The sequence below is a fragment of the Labeo rohita genome, chromosome 14 (genome assembly GCF_022985175.1).
Source record: "Labeo rohita strain BAU-BD-2019 chromosome 14, IGBB_LRoh.1.0, whole genome shotgun sequence".
NCBI lineage: Eukaryota > Metazoa > Chordata > Actinopteri > Cypriniformes > Cyprinidae > Labeo > Labeo rohita.
This window is the reverse complement of record NC_066882.1, coordinates 17,890,407-17,903,745: the sequence shown is the minus strand read 5'-3', so window position 1 is coordinate 17,903,745 and position 13,339 is coordinate 17,890,407. Positions and strand designations below refer to the sequence as shown.

General features: G+C 36.1%; 1 protein-coding gene across 3 annotated transcripts in view; it reads left to right on the top strand.

Annotated features, from left to right (window-relative positions):
* LOC127176524 (A disintegrin and metalloproteinase with thrombospondin motifs 2) overlaps positions 1-13,339 on the top strand; it is a 166,384-nt gene that overhangs the window by 121,693 nt on the left and 31,352 nt on the right. For all 3 annotated transcript variants that reach the window (XM_051128257.1, XM_051128258.1, XM_051128256.1), the window contains exon 5: positions 8,813-8,896. In XM_051128257.1, the coding sequence (XP_050984214.1) occupies positions 8,813-8,896 (84 nt within the window). The remainder of the gene's footprint in view (positions 1-8,812; positions 8,897-13,339) is intronic.

Below are 13,339 nucleotides of genomic sequence, written 5' to 3'. Positions count from 1 at the left end.
ACTAGTTTTTGGCTGTAGATCAAAGCATTATTATTATTATTATTACTACTACTTTAACCACTCTTTCTACATCCACTTCTTAAATAAGTAGTTGAAGGGGTCATCAGATGCAAAATTCACCTTTGAAGGAGAAGTCCACTTCCAGAACAATTCACAAATAATTTACTCACCCCCTTGTCATCCAAGATGTTCATGTCTTTCTGTCTTCAGTAGTAAAGAAATTATGTTTTTTGAGGAAAGCATTTCAGGATTTTTCTTCCTATAATAGACTTCAATTGTGCCCCCGATTTTGAACTTCAAAAAAGTAGTTTAAATGCAGCTTCAAAGGGCTCTAAAGGATCCCAGTTGAGGAAGAAGGGTAGTGAAACGATCGGTTATTTTTAAGCACAAAAGCTAGCGTAGCACAGGCTCTCGGATGCGCGTCCACGGGTCGTTCTTGAACGATTCGTTCATTTTGAATGAATCTTTAATGTGACTCGCGAAGAACGAGTCGTCTCGGGGAGTGATTCATTCAGTTGTGCATGTGCAACATCCTATTAGGTTCTGTACTGCAATTAGTTCACCTGTTTCGAATCTTCAGGTTTTTCGTTCGTTCATCTTATGGGGCTGTCACGTGATGCTGATTTTGCTAAAATTAACAAAATGACTCGAAAAAAAGATTCGTTCATTTTGCTGAACAAAACTCAAAGGTCGCTAAAATGATCAGAACTCCCCATCACTACTACGAATCACGTCTAAATTCATCGTCTGTGTACTAAAAAAGGTAGAGTATGGCAAAAAAAAATCTTATTTTCTCCTACAACTTCAGAATCATCCGACACATTGTACCTTTTTGTTTGTAAACAGTGTTTGACTTGCTTGCACTTTCTTAGTCTTTGCGCGTTTGCTTTGTGAACAGAGGGTCTGTAGTTCCGTCTACATTCGATTCAATAGTACGTAATGTCGTGAACACGCATGTCAGAACCTGTGCTACACCAGCTTTTGTGCTTAAAAAGTATACACATTTTTATTTTCCAAAATAAATTACCAATCGTTTCGCTAGGTAAGACCTCAGCTGGGATCGTTTAGAGCCCTTTGAAGCTGCATTTAAACTACTTTTTTGAAATTCAAAATCAGGGGCACAATTGAAGTCCATTATATGAAGAAAAATCCTAAAATGCTTTCCTCAAAAACTATAATTTCTTTACGACTGAAGACAGAAAGACATGAACATCTTGGATGGCAAGGGGGTGAGTAAATTATTTGTGAATTGCTGTTCTGTGAATTGTTGTTCCACCCAGTGCTTTTTTTTTTTTTTTAATCTCTGATTATAATAATCTCTTTCTCAGATCAGGCTGTTCTGAGATTCTTGACAGAATGACGTAGTTCTGCACAGGCACCTCCCATGATTGTTGACTGACATGACTGATGTAGCACAGACCCACGCTGAGTGAGCTATAGTCCGCCATTGTTTTGATGCCGAAGCAGGGGAAGACAAGAATGTCTCCTAAGGGACTGAAGTGTTTTGTTGTTGGATGTAATAATGAACATAGCAGTCGTCATTTACTCCTGACATCTGAACCGCTGAATATGCAGTGGATTATTTATTTTTTTTTTTTAAATATATGTTTAAGGGCTTTTTATGCCTTTAATGAAACAGGATAGTGGAGAACTGACAGGAAATCGTTGGGTGAAGAGAGGGGGGCGGGATCGGCAAAGGACCTTGAGACAGGATTTGAACTCGGGTCGCTGTGAGCGCTGTTGTACTGTATGTCGGCACGTTTTGTTTTTGAAGGGAATGCGTCCCCCCACCCCCCATAGAAACCTATGACCAGAAGATGATAGGATTGGTTACATGTTGGTGATGGTAGGAAACATGTGATTTTTAAACTGCATTTTGAAACAGTCTTTGGTACACCGCAGGTTTAAAGAGAAAATTCTCAGCAGTGGTATTGAGTAATGAATTTGGATATGGTTTGGCTTGAAGCATATTAAAAACAGCAGACAGACATGTAAACACCAGACACAATGTTAAAAAAAACTTTTATTTTCACCACAGGGGGTCTTTAACAAGTTAATGTTAAAACCCCAAAATGCCTGTGCTTAAGAAAACACTTTGGCACTTAAATCCCTTCTATTGAAGTTCTTTTTATGGTTTGGCAGGGCCAGATGATAAACAGGGCTAATAAGATAAAAACTGGCCTTTTAAATGTTTTTTTCATGGCTCTTTCACACATTTGAGTTGGGATAGTTATCATGCACATTTGTGATCATTATGCTAATATTTCTCAATATCAACCCGTTTTTTTTCTCCTGGCTCGGTCAATGGCCACACACACACATATAGTTTTTTTTGTCTTCCCTCTTTCTCTCCTCTAACCCTATCTTCCTATCTGCACCCTCTGCTATTTTCTTCACTCTCCCCTCCTTCCTCCAAAGCAGTGAAGCCACAATGCTAGCCCCTGCTGCATTATTAATGGGATATTAATGATTTTCTGACTTGCCGACCTCTAGGTCTCCATTAGTTACCTGTAGGCTGATGAAACCCAGTGCTCCTGAACAAGGCCAGCAACCAGGGCAGTACTAATGAGACCTACACTCTCACGGTCATTAACATAGAGCAAGAGGGTGGGAGGGGGGTTTTATTCTGTAGGAGGTTGAGGAAGAACCCTATTGGTGTTGCTGAAGATTTGTAACTCTAATTAATATTAGAATGTCCATTCAGTGTTGCTTGTGATAAGCTTTCCAATAATGAATGCATGTGTATAGTAGGAGTGGGCGGTATACAATAGCATTTTAGTGGCATATTCTCTTAATACACCTTTTACGAGAGTCATTTATTCTCGTAATTATTAATATATGATCAGTATTCAAAATGAACCCAGGCTCATTGGAAATATGCGCTTGTGGTGATGTTTCTGTGACATCAATAGTATGTACCTTACTGCACATTTCACAGCAGTTTCAAAGTGTCGCTAAAATGTTAATGCTCTATCGTGTTGGAAAATAACATGGCCCCTACACCAGACTCAACCGTTAACCTAAACGACAGTGCTAGGAAATGCAAAAGTGATATAAAAACAAGTTTGCTGATGCATCCATGCTATTTTAGCTTCATTTTCAGTCAGAACACAAAACTGCATCAGAACGCAAAACTGGCTTTCATATAGTTAAAAAAAAAAACTATTATGAAATTTTTTATAATATTTACAAAAAATGTTTTAATGTGTAACTAAAATGCAGTTGTACATTATAGTTGTTTTTATTTAGAAACACTTCTCCATAATATTTTATTGCACATCCATGTTGTAATATTTATTCAATAAATCTGATTTCTTCTTTCATTAACAAAATAATTTAAAATAAAATGTTAAAAATTAAAAAAATAATTTTTTTAAACATTTTAAATTTGTATTTTAGATGGACGTTTTGTTTTGTTGTGTTCTTTGTTTTTATAGAAACCAAAAGATAAAAATTGACTTCTTTTTTTTTTAAATCCATGGTCACACTACACCGCACTAGCTTGTGGAGTCAATTATAGTTTTCTGCTTGGTGCTGGACTTTTTTATATAGCATCACATATATTCTATAGCTTTACACATAGATTATGTACTGTAAATAGTTTTTTTATATATATATATTTTTTTGAGATTAAAAACATCGGTCACACTTTAGGGATCAATTCTCACTGTTAACTAACTATTAACTACAACTTTTGCCTCAATTATCTCCTAAATTGCTACTTATTTATAGTAAGGTAGTTGGTCAGTTTAGGTACGGGGTACACTGTAAAAAATAAAAAACACAATTTGTTGAGTCAACTTAATATTTGCTTTATAAGTATTAATAAACAGCCAATATGCTAGTAACAGCCAATATGCTAGTAATATGTATGCTTATACGCGAATAGTTAAAATTGAGAATTAGTCCATAAAAAGTTTTACCAACAGTGTTGGGGAAAGTTACTTTTAAAAGTGATGCATTACAATATTAAATTACTCCCTAAAAATGTAACTAATTACATTAGTTACTTTTTTATGTAAAGTAATGCGTTACTTTACTTTTGCATTACTTTTTAAATCTGGGCAGGGCTTGATTTTTTTAATATAAAAAGTTCTATTTTTGGCAAATGTAAAAGCCTTTTCACACCAAAAGCCTCAGGCTTTGAGAAAAGTAAATTCACGTCTGTACAGTAGACGGCAGAAGAAAAAAATGTCAACTCTTCAGCAATTAAAAAAAGGAAAACAAATGTTAGATTATCTTGAGTAATTTTTGCTTATTAGTATGATTGAATTGGATCATTGAAGGTCGGCAGCAAAGACATCGGTTAATAAAATAAGATTAAATGCATAAAGGATATTTGTATTATATAACATATTTAATTATTGCAGGTTTGCATCATATTCTGAGTTGAATTTCACTGTTTTTATTCATTTTGAGGAATACTGAATCTGTTTTTGTGAGTGAGATGAATTAATGCTTGTTCACATTTGTTCTAGAACTAACATCTTACTCCTGATTTCTCTCAACATGGAGACAAGAACTTTTAAACATAAATGTAAAAAGTAACTGCAGAATTTTTATTTTCCATTTCTACTCTTCTTACAGTACAATACTGTTCATAAATGTAAATAGCAGAATTTCTACCCATTTCTACTCTTCTTACAGTACAATACTGCCGTAAAAAGGCAAAAGCCGTAACTCAGTTTTAGTTGAAAATGAGTTATTGATGTTTTTTGGGACATTTAAAACCTACTTTACCATGTGGATAAGTATCTTGAGTCAGTTTATTTTTTATTATTATTATTTTTTATAATGGGTTGTCTTGACAGTAACTTCCAAAAGGCCCATGAGAAACCTTTTCATGTACCCAATAAAATCCATGGCAATGAACGTCATCTGAGATGTTTAATCCACAAGCATTCAGAACAATATTCCTACGGTAACACTTTAGTACAGGGAACAATTCCCACTACTAACTAGTTGCTTATTAGCATGCCTATTCATAAAATATTGGCTATTTATCTGTACCTACAAAGCACATATTCTGCATGACCATATTCTGCATCACTAATCCTACTCAATACCTAAACTTAACAACTACCTTACTAACAAGCAGCAAATTAGTCATAGTTAATGGTTTGTTAATAGCGAGAATCTGACCTAAAATAAAGTGTGACACTCCTACTTGCAGGCGTTCACATCAATCCACAAGTCTTCCTTTTAGGTTAGGCAATTTTCATTCATTTTGATTTAAAAGCAATTATGCTATGTCTTACATCCTTTTACATTAGTGAACCTTGCAAATAAATTGGTTGCAACACGGTATCCACTGACATGTTTGTCTGGTTGTTAGAGTCAGAAAAACAATTATTAAATTCACATTACTATATGTTATAGCCTAGCCCATGGTCACAAGATTTTATACAGGTGTTACTATAATGATTTTGTAAATGGTGATCAGCCAAAATATGGATAATGAGGGAGTTACTGCCCTTTTGGCTTGGCGTGACATCTCACTTGCAGACAATGCAAAGGCAAAATAGTAACTTCAAAACTGGGTAAAAAAAAGTTTAAGCTCAATATTGTTTTATGCAGATAATTATCATTACTAAAATATCTAATTACCAGATTTACAGTGCCCTACCTATAATTAATTTGGCTGGACAAAACTTTAAAGTAATTTTTCTTAGTTTTACACTCTAGCGAGTTAAGGTATTTTGCCTTTATTGGGCAAAATACATACAATCATACTGTCCAGCCAAAGGGCATACTGTAATAATATGAGAGAAATAAACTTTTACTGCCAGCCATGTCCATTTTCTTTGAAGTGAAGCCTGGAAACAAGGCAGTAGTCGTATCCCATCATGCACTGCTTCTCCTAATGCAGAGTCCTGAGGTGTTGCACAGTGTGTGTTCCGTATGAAAGTCGTGCCTCAGTTTAACGATCATTAACGTTCGGAACACTGGAATGGTCACCTGGAAGTCATCTGTGCCTTTACCAGTCATCTGTATTAACGCCGTTACTAAGGCAACCCAGCCTAAGAGCTGCGCTCTTTAGAATTTCTCAGGAAATCTTGGCGAATGCTACGGAAAAGGCCTATACACTAGTTTGAAAGATAAGCTTTTGGCAGCCGCTAATGCATATACTGATTTAAGACTGAAAGGAAAGGAATGATGAATTCTGTAAAGTTGTGAGTTGCAAAAAACAAAGTCTGCAGAAACATAACGAAACATTGACAAACAGACAGTGCAACCAAAAAAAATATTCAAAGGAATGACAGCAAGCAGAGAGGGAATGCCAGGAATACAGACACACAGAAAGAGAGAGAAACAGGGCCCCACCCCACTCTGAAGTTTGCCGGTCGCTTGGCAACCGGTGCATCGTACATATAAAAGAGCAGGTGAGTTGGTGCAGCAGGCACATGGGTTTCGGAAAGCGTGTTGTGTAATCCTTTTCCATCGTTTGCCTTCTTACTTGCCGCCCCCTTTTAAGCCCCTTTCTTCTTGTCTGTCTTCGTCTCTTATTCTCGCTCCCCCTCCCGCAGTCTGTCCATCAGAAATCTCATTATTGTTGGCTGTGTATACATCTCGGTGTCTCATTAGCAGGCTTCCAGAGCGGCAGAGGACACCATGTCTGAACTTCTGTACCAATTTGTCTGCCTCTGTCTCCCTCTCTGTCTGGGAACAGCGTTTCCCACAGTGCATTAGGCCCATCCTTCTGCAAACTGAATAAGTAAAGATGGCTGAGGCGCAGGGTGAGAAGTCAAACTGCAGAATCATGGGAAATGAAAAAGGCTCTCTTAAACATTATTGGGTGCAGCTTTGCTGGTTGTCTGTGTGTTGCTATGTGAGTGTGTTACGTTTTGTGGTCTCTACCAGAACAGAATGGTCCCAAAAATTTGGGTAAACTTGTGCTGAAACAGTGCTGAAATTAGGCAAAGGAGGCAGTGTCTCCTCAAAATATTGGATGAGAAAAAAACATTACTACAACACCAGTATTACAAAACCTAACCAAAAAAGTGTACAAATCAGTTGTTTTTCTAAAGAGACATTGTCCAACAATGACACTAGCAGGTAAATCCCATTTAGTATTAACAGACCTCCCTAAAGCATGCCAGGAGTGGGGGAGCTGAACTCAAAGATCTAAGACTTTTTCTATGTACACAAAAGGCCTATTTCTCTCAAACATTGTTCACAAATCTGTCTAAATCTGTGTTAGTGAGCACTTCTAATGTGCCAAGATAATCCATCCACCTCACAGGTGTGGCATATCAAGATGCTGATTAGACAGCATGATTATTGCACAGATGTGCCTTAGGCTGGCCACAATAAAAGGCCACTCTAAAATGTTTTATCACAAAGCACAATGCCACAGATGTCGCAAGTTTTGAGGGAGTGTGCAGTTGGCATGCTGACTGCAGAAATTTTCACCAGAGCTGTTGCCCGTGAATTGAATGTTCCTTTCTGTACCATAAGCTGATGTCAACGTTGTGGATCGAGTGGCCCATGGTGGCGGTGGGGTTATGGTATGGTCAGGCATGTTTGGGATGCTCTGGATCGGTGTATACGACAGTGTGTTCCAGTTCCTGCCAATATCCAGCAACTTCACAGAGCCATTGAAGAGGAGTGGACCAACATTCCACAGGCCACAATCAACAACCTGGGGTGCGTTTCCCAAAAGCATCGTAAGCTAACTATGGTAGTTAGTTCCATTGAAATCTATTGGTAACGACGGAACTTACGACCATAGTTGCTTTCGGGAAACGCACTCCTGATCAACTCTATGCGAAGGAAATGTGTTGCACTGTGTGAAGCAAATGGTGGTCACACCAGATACTGACTGGATTTCGGACCCCCGGGACCCCCCCCAATACAGTAAAACTGTAAAAACTGTAAAAAGCAGTAAAAATTTTAGAGTGGCCTTTTATTATGGCCAGCCTAAGGCTGCGCAATAATCAGCATCTTGATATGCCATACCTGTGAGGTGGATGGATTATCTCGGCAAAGGAGAAGTGCTCACTAATGATTTGTGAACAGTATTTGAGAGAAATAGGCCTTTTGTGTACATAGAAAAAGTCTTAGATCTTTGAATTCAGCTCATGAAAAATGGGGGCAAAAACAAAAGTGTTAATTTTTTTATAATTTTGGTCAGTGTGTATATATATATATATATATTGTTAACATGTACACCACTGTTCAAAAGTTCAAAAGTTCAAAAGTCTGTATTGTTTTAGAAAGCGCCTAATAAGCGCACACAAAAAAAGAGCTTGCCACAGTGCACTGGCAGAAATAATACTAAATGTGTCAGAGTAAAACAGCATGTAGACTGCATTAACGTTTTAATAATTTATTGATAAACTAGCGTTTTTTTGTTTTGTTTTCAGTTTGAGACGAAGTCGGCGACACTGACTCGTCACATATTGTGAAATGTTTAAAAAACAAATGAGAATATATATATATATATATATATATGTATATATATATTTGGAAGTTAGCCTATGAATCGTAGGCTAACGATTCTTATAATTAATTTATTATTTATAAATTAGTTATAATTAGCTATTTTGCACAATATTTTTTTCTAACATAATGCTGAAACATGTCTTAAAGGCAGACTGGAACATTGAATCTGTAGAAAATGTCCCCAGTGTGAAGTCTTGGATATCACTTAATCATAATTCTCACTCAGAGCACTTTAGTTTGACGAAGTTTCAAGAAAGCAAATATAATTTCCTTTAATGGAGTTTATTCTAAAATGAGGCTTTTTGCTCTTACAGCATCAGCTTAAACTCTTGATGTTGGATCTAACGCTGCTTTTCTCTCTTCACAGGTGAACGAGATCTATCATGACCATTCTCTTGGGGCAAGAATAAACGTGGTGCTAGTTCGGATTGTTTTGGTGGATGCCAGAAAAGTAAGAATCAATAATTTATTGACATCATGCATCAGATACCAGATGACAAGTTTAAAGTCTGCATGGAATTAAAATGAGCCACACTTGCTATTTAATTACGCATCTTTGGTTTTATTCTGTATGATCATTATGTTATGATTCATAAGTGCATCTTTTACAAATTTGCTCTGGCTATGAAACAACTTTCCTTTTCATCTCTTAATTTTATGATTTTTTTTCTTGCTGAATATCTTATATTGCTCAGAAATAAGTCAGTTTAAGTGAGCATATTTGTTGTGAACAGCCTTTCATGTTGACTTTAATCTAGTCATAGTTATATTTTTGGCAATCTTGGGTGTTGGGTGTCATTTCTTTCATTAAATACTTCAGACAGAAATATTAGTAAACGATTTGTAGGCTGACTTCCAAAAAAAGTTGTAAACACTGTGGTTTTGTGACAGTTTCAACATTTTTGAGGAGTCCCACACATTACGTTGTGGCTCAACCAGTAGTTTGACTTTATGACGGGACTATCTGTTTTTGATTTTTATTCATTTTTTGTTGTTTTCAATCAGTGGAAGATGGTTGGCGTGATTGGAAAACTTGTTTGGTGCTGCTAGTAGTCCAGAAATTATACACTTCTTCTTAGTTGGGGTTTCATCTGAGACTTCATGTTCCGACTTTAGTTTTCACTGTGAGAGAATACTGATGTAACCTAAAAAACAGTGTTTTTCTCTTTACGCAAATCCCCAAATGATCCATTTTGCTGTCTGTAGCCGTTTAGCACTTCGCAGTTCTGTATCATGACAGTTTGACATATTGCATCAGCAGCAAACATGTATAATATACACACTCTGTATCTCTCTCTTCCACCCTCTGTCTCGCACTCACACCTACATAAACACATAAACACACCACTAGCTTAGCTTACATGTGCATCTTTTTCCCACCCCCTTCTGCTGGGTGCTCACTATGGCCTAGGGCCTGTTATTCCACCGGACTGAGCAAACGGGAACTAAAAGCATAGAGTTCCCAAGGGAGTCTTTTCAAAGTCGCACGCCTTCACAGTTCAACACCAAAGCACAGAGAGTGCTGATGTTATGCAATTGCCTTCCCAATACCCCCCCACCCCAACACATAAACACGCACACACCAGCACCTATGAGACCAAGCAAAGGATTCTGGGAAGAAGAATCAAGAATGCAAGAAAAACAATCAATGATGACCCTGCCTCATTCATAAACACAGCTCCATAAAATGCTGCCCTTCCTGTAACTGGAGATCAGGGAGAGGCTGATCTCCGATCAGGTAACCAGTCTCAGATGTGGTTGACCTGATAGTGACCACTGTCCTAGGTTTTGCTTTCATCTGACACAGTTACTCACTAAGAAAATCACATATTTCTTCAATATCTCACCTAGTCAGAAATGAGAATAAATTAATAGCAATAGTGTGCATTACATATGCATTAGTGGTGAAGATTTTTCAGTTACACTTTTCACAGATTACTGTATTTATGAGAGACTAATTACATCAATTCAAATGATTTGTTCAGAAACACTTTCTGACATTCATTCATAAATAGTCATTTAAGCATTGAATCTTTTACATAACTAATTTGTTAAAAGTAACAAAACAGTTGAGTGAATCATTGATTCATTCCTATTAATAATTTAGTCCTTCATGGGAATCACTGAATCAATGAGTGATATTTTGAAGCAATTAGTTAATTAAATAATTAATTCTAACTAATTTTCAAAACACTGATTCATTCATGAATAGTCGCTGAATCTTTTACTCGACTACTTTGTTAAAAATACTGATTCTTTAATTCAGGAACAAAACAATTGATTCTTTTTATGAGCGAGTGAATCGTTGATTCATTCCTAATAATTATGTAATCCTTCACGTGAATCATGAAATCAATGAGTGAGGGATTCAGTTAATCATTTATGAGTGAGTAATTCAATGATTTATTCAAGCAATTAGTTAATTAAATCATTAAGTCATTGAATCTTTTATTTAACTAATTTGTTAGAAATAGTGATTCATTCATTCATGAACAAAACAATTGATTCTTTTTAATCTTGATTCATTCCTATTAATAATTGAATTCTTCTTGTTAATCACTGAAACAATGAGTGAGTGACTGAGTGAATGATTCAATCAGTCAATCATTTATGAGTGAGTCACTGAATGATTCATTTAAGCAATTAGTTAATTAAATCATTAATTCAAATTATTTGTTCACAACACTGATTCATTCATGAATTGTCATTTATGAATAGTCATTGAATCTTTTACGTAACTAATTTGGTAAAAATACAGATTCATTCATTCAGGAACAAAACAGTTTATTCTTTTTATGAGTAAATCACTGATTCATTCCTATTAATAATTGAATCCCTCAAGTGAATCAGTGAGTGAGTGAGTGAGTGATTCAATCATTTATGAGTAAGTCAATGAACGATTCATTCAAGCAGTTAGCTAATTAAATGATTTTAATGATTTATTAATGAATCTTCATTGAGTCACTGAATCTTTTACTTAACTAACTTGTTAAAAATACTGATTAATTAATTTGGGAACAAAACAGTTGATTCTTTTTATTAGTGGATCATTGTTTCATTTCTTTTATCGTAATCCTTCATGTGAATAATGAAATCAATAAGTGAGTGATTCAGTCAATCATTTATGAATGAGTAATTGAATGATTCATTCAAGCAATTAGTTAAATCATTCATTTAAATGATTTGTTCAAAAACAGATTCATTCATGAATAGTCATTGAGTAATTAAAGCTTTTACGTAACTGATTTGATAAAATACTGATTCATTAATTCAGAAACAAAACAATTGATCCTTTTAAACAGTGAATCGTTTCATTCCTTTTAGTAACGTAATCCTTCATGTGAATCACAAAATCAATAAGTGAGCGATTCAGTGAATCATTTATAAATGAGTTATTGAATGATTCATTCGAGCAATCAGTTAATTAAATCATTAATTCAAATATTTTGTTCAAAAACACAGATTCATTCATGAATAGTCATTGAGTAATTGAAGCTTTTACTTGACTGATTTGTTAAAATACTCATTAATTTATTCAGAAACAAAACAATTGATTCTTTTTAACTGTGAATCATTGTTTCATTCCTTTTAATAACGTAATCCTTCATGTGAATCATTTAATCAATGAGTGAGTGATTCAGTCAATCATTTATAAATACAGCAACATTGACTCAACCAGTGGCGTGAGGTAGTGCCACTAGTAGCTCAGAAATGACACACTTCACCTTTAAATGAGACAATCCAGAGACAAACTAATCTAAACTTTGAAAGAGCCAGAAAAATAATGTGATCTGAATAATATGATGTGTGGAAAAATACCTCTTAATCAATAGTGAAGTTAACACCTACTCCATTTATTCAATCAACATCAGGTTCAGGAAGAAAGGATCTTTTCTCCAGGAGTGCTATCTGGATGCGTAACCCATGAGGAAGATATTTTTAAGCCACTTAAACATGACAATCCATCACCTCTCTATCTCTGCGACGGAGCTTACCATTACCACAAATGTCAGTTCACCCAGCGGGAGGAATAGCTCACAACGCTGTGGTGCCCTCAAATTTTGCTCTTCTTACTGAGACACTATACCACCCCCAGCCATAATGATAAATGGTGATTTTTCCTCTGTGACAGATAGTGTGTGGGGTTACATGGTGATTACGTGCGGTTTCAGGTGAGATGGAGAGACAGAGGTCCACGGCGGGTCAGGCAGATGGCGTTTCCTGCGCTGATTTGTGGTGATTGTCCCTCTGGCCTTGTCTTTCCAGGATTAAGTTCTTAAAATGCATGGGACACATGAACTCATCAGGCAGTTGGCACACAGGTTTCTCTCTCTCTCTGTTTATCTGTCAGTTCTCTCTTCATCTCTGTCCCTGTGCTCGCACAACCTCTGGTTTCCTTTCCATTCTGTCTTTTTCTTTCCGTCTGTTGCTGGTCACGCTTCGTCTGCCTCTCACTGTGGCTTAAAATGTTGTTTAACTCCATTCAGGGATGCGGTGGCCATAGGGAGCACCGGGACATTCCCAGTGGGTCGGATGACCTGTGGGCTGGCTGTCGAAACCATATTTAGATAAAAAGTAAATATACAATAATTTTAAAGGGAAAACCCATTCTGAAATCATCAAGCAGGCTGGCCACGTCCCAGTGGTAGAGTCTGGCATAGACAACATAGTTATTTGTTAAGGCAACATTACACATTTTCATTTAGTTTAAAATTTTCATCCAATATTTATTTATTTTTATTTTATTTCAGATTTACAGGATTACTTTTTTCAGGATTCTTTGATGAATAAAAAGTTCAAAAGTACAAAAATATAAATCTTTTCTAACAATGTAAGTCTTTACTGTCCCCTTTTATCAGTTTAACACATCCTTGCTGAATAAAAGAATTCAGCA